The following is a 6,943-nucleotide window of genomic DNA, read 5'->3' on the forward strand; positions in this document are numbered from 1 at the left end:
AACCACTTTTATTGCTTACTTTCTTCTATATTCTGGAATGACATATCATTTACACTTTCTGCTATTTATATAAGCATTTTTATTTGATTTTTCTAATAAAAAACTTGACCTTCTTCTTTCATACCACTGTATCACGAACTATGAAGTAAAAGTTATAATTTTCTTTAAATAATGTAATTTATGGAAAATATATATATTTTTATTTATAATTCTAATTATTAAAAAAAGGCAGCATTTCCTTTCACTACATTATAACACTTTACACAATTCAATCATGTCAATATCTTGCATTGTTTTTAACACAGTGATGTAATTATTATGTAATTATTTGTATAGGCTATTTAATATTTCTAACATTTTCAAATATCCTCACTGTTCTAATTACATACATTAATTAGTAATAATAGTAAGGATTTAGTATAGTCTCAAAGAATGCATTCAAAATAATAGTTAATAAAATAATAGATTTTCTACTACTCAACCTCTTTTTATGTGGTCTTTTTTACATGATTATAAATATTTTATAAGCATTAAAACTACTTTTAGGATGAGATTTATTTATTTATAATACAATTTGATCTGTTCAAAATATAAATTTAACACTTTGTTAGTTACTAGTTAGCCTCTGCAACATGTCAATGTCTTGAAACACAAACAATAAAATAAGCTGTACATGATATTGAGTTGAGTCCACGTGTAAGTTCAATAGTAAATAAGACACGCAGCACTATCTAGGAGCATTCTCTTTGCCAACACATCAACAAGATTACTTCAAATTATGTTCTCCTAAATGTGGAGTGTTCTTTGTTTCCTTTTCTTCTAAATATATATATAAAACTATGTTTTATGTGTCTGAGGCAAAGTGCTTAAACATTGAAAGTTTGGCTTTGTTAAAGTGTTGTTGCAGCGGCTAGTCTGTGTATACTTCTGAGTTCTCCTTCCTTGTAATTGTAGTGTACGAACTTGTTACATCTAATTATGAAGATTTTGGTTTTCATGTTTTCAACTTGTATACAGTGACTAGACTTATTACTTTTTTGTTCCTGTGCTTACTAGAATGTAGAGTCCCTTGCATTTGCTTCTACATGAAACCATCTTCAACTTTGAAACTGATTGTTATAATAGATAGTTCATTGATGAATGATAGGTTAGAAAGATAAATTTTATAATCTAATTGTTATTATTAAGTAATAATCCTATATTCACTTCATCCAATATCATATTTGAATCACTTAATTTTTGAATCCATATCATATCACCAATCTTCCTTCTTCCTAAGAAAATTTAATGTATGAAGGAATGTCATGATTTCATATAATTTGTTAGGGAAATAGTCCAAGTTCTAATGATTAAATAATTTTTCTTTTGATTTTTCATCATAGGAATGAATTGTTAGAATTGACATGTTAATGAGATTTAGCTCTACTCAATATCCAGAAAACCTAGGCTGCATATTGTATTAACTTCTGTTTCAGTGTTTCCTAACTTCACATTCCTAGTCCAAGATGTTTTCCTTGTGTATGTTACAACATGTTGAACTTTCTTGCATGATATTTTCCTTCTCATAACATTTTTCAATGTTTCTCACAAAAGTTCCAGGCAAAATGACATCTAAGAAAGACTTTAAACAACAAATGGTGCCTGAGTGGGAGAAAGAGTACATGGACTATGAAGGCCTCAAAAAAATATTGAAAGAGATGAAAAGTAGCAAGCAAACTACACACAACAGGTCATTGCAGCACAGGCTGAGACTTGAAAGAGCATTCAGAGGACTTCCCTTGCAAGGTAGCAATCACCAGAGAGAGGGGGATATTGAAGACCAGGTTATAGAAGTAAAAACATTGGAACAAGAAGGTTCCAAACAGTTATATAAGACCGACTTTCACAAGCTCCATGAAGAAGGAGGAGAGGCTGAGGCAAGATTCTTTCAGAAGCTTGATGAAGAGCTCAACAAGGTCAATGCATTTTACAAGGATCAGGTGGAAGCAGTTAACCATGAATTCAACCTTTTGAGTAAACAGCTAGAGGCTTTGGTTGCACTAAGGGTAAAGGTGAAAAGTCCTGATACAGGTAAAGTGCAAAATTTAAGCATTAGTTTCATAGTTTCTTAATTCGTTTGGTACATAATTATACTATTGGGTGGACTTGCAAGCTTCTTGAGGCAAAATCTGAGAGATGTACATCCATCATATGTTTTTCTATGTTGGGAGAATTGTGATAAAGTCAAAAGAAAAAAGATTTAGATTTAGTATTTGAGACCACATAAGGTCTAAAACTTATATACATTCAATATATGATTTCTATGTTGACATGCAGGTGAGAATGTTTCTCAGATCATAGTGGCGATATAGATGCTGTTAATCAGTACAATTAATTTTCAGATTCAATTTAGAGTTTAAAAGACTGATTTTGACCTCAATCTGTAGAATTGAAGCAGATTCTCTCCTCACCTGAAGAGACTGCTGGTCAAAATCATCAGCCAAAAGATTCTATGATAGGCACTGAAGTTGATCCTGTTCAACAGACTAATAGAAATATTCATCATGAGGAGCAGGCAGAAGCTCACAATAATTACAACAGAAGAGATCCCTTGGAAATCCTTGAGCACGTAAAGGTTGATAATTCTCTTCAATCTCCAATGTCAACATTTAAAAAAGCTTTTACTGATTCCAGTGATAATGAATTGAGCTTCAGCAAAGAGGAGCTGAGAAAAATTGAAGAGCAACTAAGACTAGTGTTTGTTGAGTTCTATCAGAAACTCCTCCATCTCAAAGATTACAGGTAAAATAAACAAACCATGAGACCATATAATTTCTAGTAAAACAAAATGGTCTTGCATTTTCTAAAAGCAGTCTTCTAATTTGCTTTGGTATTTATATAAATGGATGCGACAGTTTTATGAACCTGTCAGAATTTTCCAAGATCATGAAGACCTATGAAAAGGTTAGAAGTATACTTACAAACTACTTGAGGAACTTCAGTTTTCTTGGTTACATTCTTCACAAATTTAAATTTGACTGAAGGCATTTTAAAAAGCATTTTTTTTGTTCAGGAACACAATTCTGACAGTTTAGTTTAACTTCAATTTTATTTTTTTAAAATGTGTTTACTTGCAAAAGCGCACATCAAGGGCAGCATCTACAGCCTACATGAAAGTAGTGGATAATTCCTATCTGGGAAGTTCTGATGAGGTTGGTTTGAACAATATGTTTGTTACTATCACAACATCAATCATGATTATATCTTCCTTGTAGTGCCTGAGGAGTTATGTTAGTCTCAATCGGAGAAACATGTTCAAAGATCATCACAAAATCATAATTGTTTTGCTATAACTTATTCCTCAAGAAACAAGTGTCATATGGTATGAAAATCTTTTGTTTATTGAAAATAAAATAGGGATGGATGTAAGTTCAACTTGATATCATCTTTGTTTATTGGAAAGTTTCATAGTAAAACTTCATAGATTCATGGATGCATTAGTTTAAAATGGACAGAGTAGACAATTTTATTTCACTCAAAGACCATGCGCTTTTTCAGAAGTCAGAACTTATATTGGTTCAAGATATCCTTGAAGTTAAGTCTTCCTTTATATTATGGCTATAGTGAACCTTAATTATTTAGATATTCGTAATTGTGTAAAATCTTCAGTTTTCATACTGTGTGATCTAGAAAAGTAGCTTGCCATCATTTTAATATGAATATGTCATCTTAAAAACTATGTAGCCATTCATAGTTACACATTAGAGTTAAATAGGACTGGACTGGAAATAGATGTATATTTATCATCATGGAATAGTTCAGATAAAACAATCATTAGATGTTTTCCTTTCCCTTTTACATATTTTAATCCGCATAGCACTCCAATTTAGGCTACAGACTCACAGCAGACCAAAGTTCCTTGTGAACTTACATTGTGTCTTTACGACAATACATAATTCAATTTTACTTGTATCAATCAGACACAGAGAAAGTCACTTTATAAGTGAATGCAAGTTAAAATTCAACACATGTCCTTGAACAAGTGATGCAAGCTAATAGTAATACATTTTAAAATGAAACTCCTATGCTACTGTACACAAAAACACAAGTTTTGTTGCATTCTGTCCAAATAAATTTTGTATTTAGGAATAGTTTGACACAAAAGGCTCAAAATCCTTATCATCTTACAGATCCTATTTGTTTCATCTGATTTTAGGTTAATTTTCTTTTGGAGAAAGTAGAGTCTACCTTCATCAGAAACTTTACACACTCCAATCACAAAAAGGGGAGGAAGTTATTGAGGCAAAAAACAAAAACAGAAAAACATAGCATAACATTTTTTACAGGTAAATACTAAATACAGAATGTCTGTTGGTTAATTTTATTTAAATGATTAAACTGAAGTATTTCTCTAAGCTATCTGTTGAGTGTTGACTATTATTATAACGTGTACCTTGCCTTGTTACTTATAGGTTTCTTTTCTGGTTGCTTTGTTGCTCTATTGGTTGCTACTATATTAAGAATAACATCTCAACAATTCATAAAGAAGAAGAAGGGGACATTTTACATGGAAAACATTTTTCCACTCTACAGGTGACTGTATTTAGAGAACCATTTTGCATATCTATATATTGATATGCTGATCAGAAATTAGAGTGTTTCCATAGTATTCAGTACTACTTGATCTGTTTATTTCCATATTATTTTTTAAGATGGCAGTATCTTTTGCAGTCTTTTTGGATATATCACTCTACATATGCTTATGTATGCTGCAAACACAAACTTTTGGAAGCGTTATCGGGTCAATTATCCATTCTTATTTGGCTTCAGGGCTGGAACTGAATTGGACTATAGAGAAATTTTCCTTCTGACCTCTGGTCACGCAGTGGTAGTACTATTATGTTTCTTGATAAATTTGCAGATTGAGATGAACTCAAGGAGTCAACAGTATAAGACAGTCACTGAACTTGTTCCTCTGATCTTAGTTCTTGTAAGATGCCTAGTTTGGATTTAACCAACTAGTTGACTATTTCAAATATAGTTTCAGAAGTACTTCTTGCCTTGATCATTGATTCTCACCACAATTTGCCCTGAATTGCACTTAAGCAATCTCTTCAATTTATTAAACTCTTGGTTTCTTGTGCAGCTTGTTCTTTTGATTATCTTTTGTCCTCTGAACATCATATACCGCTCCAGTCGTTTCTTCTTTATCCGGTGCTTATTTCGCTGTATATGTGCTCCTTTTTTAACGGTAATGGAAACAGGAAAAACATAAACTAAAGCTAACTTGTCTAGTTTCTATAAATTATCTTATCCATAAATTAATTTTAGTTAATGGAAAAGGTTATTTATAACACACACAAAAACTGAGTTATATATCTTTGCAGGTTCGTTTTGCTGATTTCTTCTTGGCTGATCAGCTTACCAGCCAGGTATTTTGGTCCCATAGATTCATATGGTACAGACATAAGTATATTTCTGATATATTATTCCATGTTTTTGAGTTTAGTTCCAAGCATTCAAGAGTGTGGAGCTTTACATATGCTATTATGGGCTTGGAGAAGAGTCAAGGAGGCAAAAGAAATGTCACAGTCGTGGTATCTATAACGTACAGTATTTCATCGTTGGCATAATTCCTTATTGGTTTCGCCTAGCACAGGTCCATAATCTTTTCTTTCCATATGCATTCTAATATCTATACAAAGTATCTTCTCCTTTGAAATTATAAGGTAAAGTATTATGCACTTCAAACTATCAGTATTGAAGACACCAACTAATACAGTAGCTAAAAGACATTTCTTGTCCTATGCTGTCTTATTATAAGCAAGGTAGTTTCTAACTCCTACTAACTCAGCATATAATTTTTGTGCAGTGCATGCGTCAATTCTATGAAGAAGGAGACATGAACCGTGCATTCAATAGTTTAAATTATCTCTCAACAATTACTGCCATGGTCTTTCGGACAGCCTTTGAACTAAAGAAGGGAAGCAGTTGGAAGGTGTTGGCACTGGTAACTTCAGCAATAGCTGTACTTCAGAACACATACTGGGACATTGTTAAGGACTGGGGGCTCTTACAAAGGCGTTCAAAGAACCCCTGTTTGAGAGATAAACTAATACTTCCCCGCAGAAGTGTCTACTTGATAGCCATGGTAAGTATAAAATTGAGCAAAAGGGTGTGTGTGTATATGGTATTAACTAAATCTCAATGTGAATTCACAGGTTGTGGACATAGCTCTTAGAATATCTTGGATGCAATTGGTGTTTGAAATGGATTGGAGTCCCCTTCATAAAGTAGCAATAATTACAGTTACTTCCTGCCTTGAGATTGTTCGTCGTGGCATTTGGAACTTCTTTAGGTAAGTTTTTGAGATAAAAAATGTATGGCATGCATTAGCTTTATTAGATTGCATGACACATTGTAATGACTCAGGTTGGAGAACGAATACTTGAACAATGTTGGAAACTACCGTGCCTTCAAATCCGTCCCTCATCCTTTCAGTTACTACGACGACAAAGAGGACAAGGATGACTAAGGAAACCCCACTTCACTGCACCATTACAAAGAAATAATGTCTTTATTTTGAATGAGTCCTCGTGTATTAATACTGCAAAATGCAAAGAGTATATACATACACTTCACAATCTAATAAATTCATATTTTTACTTTTTAATTAAAAATATTATTATATTCTTATAAACAGTATTAGATTCACACTCTAATAAATTCATATTTTATTATTTTTATTTTATTAGTGGTAAAGAAATTTTTCTCATTTTGAATTTGATATCAAACATATGTGATACAAAATTCAACATACAATTTATTTTTAATAAACTATTTATATTTTACTTGGAACAGATTACATACTAATTTTAATATTATGATATTGAATTATTATAAAATAAAGTTAAATTAATCATAATTAATACAATAAATACTAATAAATATTTTTTAACAGACT

General features: G+C 31.8%; 1 protein-coding gene across 8 annotated transcripts; it reads left to right on the forward strand.

The window, feature by feature from the left end:
* The first annotated feature begins 791 nt into the window (after positions 1-791).
* Positions 792-6,659, forward strand: LOC137810804 (phosphate transporter PHO1 homolog 10-like). 8 transcript variants are annotated; one of them, XM_068612248.1, is made up of 14 exons: positions 792-919; positions 1,594-2,070; positions 2,427-2,781; positions 2,895-2,943; positions 3,120-3,191; positions 4,196-4,325; positions 4,452-4,572; positions 4,711-4,969; positions 5,126-5,230; positions 5,367-5,411; positions 5,489-5,638; positions 5,852-6,130; positions 6,201-6,337; positions 6,412-6,659. In XM_068612248.1, exons 2-14 carry the CDS (start codon positions 1,605-1,607, stop codon positions 6,512-6,514), a joined length of 2,271 nt encoding a protein of 756 aa, XP_068468349.1. In that variant the 5' UTR covers positions 792-919; positions 1,594-1,604; the 3' UTR covers positions 6,515-6,659. The 8 variants fall into 8 exon arrangements, with proteins under 8 accessions (XP_068468349.1, XP_068468352.1, XP_068468354.1 ...); XM_068612251.1 differs by having other exon boundaries at positions 5,489-5,587; XM_068612253.1 differs by having other exon boundaries at positions 4,810-4,969.
* Positions 6,660-6,943: the final 284 nt, after the last annotated feature.

Source organism: Phaseolus vulgaris, chromosome 2, assembly GCF_000499845.2.
Source record: "Phaseolus vulgaris cultivar G19833 chromosome 2, P. vulgaris v2.0, whole genome shotgun sequence".
NCBI classification, from domain to species: Eukaryota; Viridiplantae; Streptophyta; class Magnoliopsida; order Fabales; family Fabaceae; genus Phaseolus; species Phaseolus vulgaris.

Coding starts and splice junctions, on each gene's coding strand:
- LOC137810804 (XM_068612248.1), top strand. CDS start 1,605: ATGACATCTAAGAAAGACTTTAAACAACAAATGGTGCCTGAGTGGGAG. Junction 5,639..5,851: donor ATTGGTTTCGCCTAGCACAG/GTCCATAATCTT, acceptor ATTTTTGTGCAG/TGCATGCGTCAATTCTATGA. Junction 6,131..6,200: donor GTGTCTACTTGATAGCCATG/GTAAGTATAAAA, acceptor GTGAATTCACAG/GTTGTGGACATAGCTCTTAG.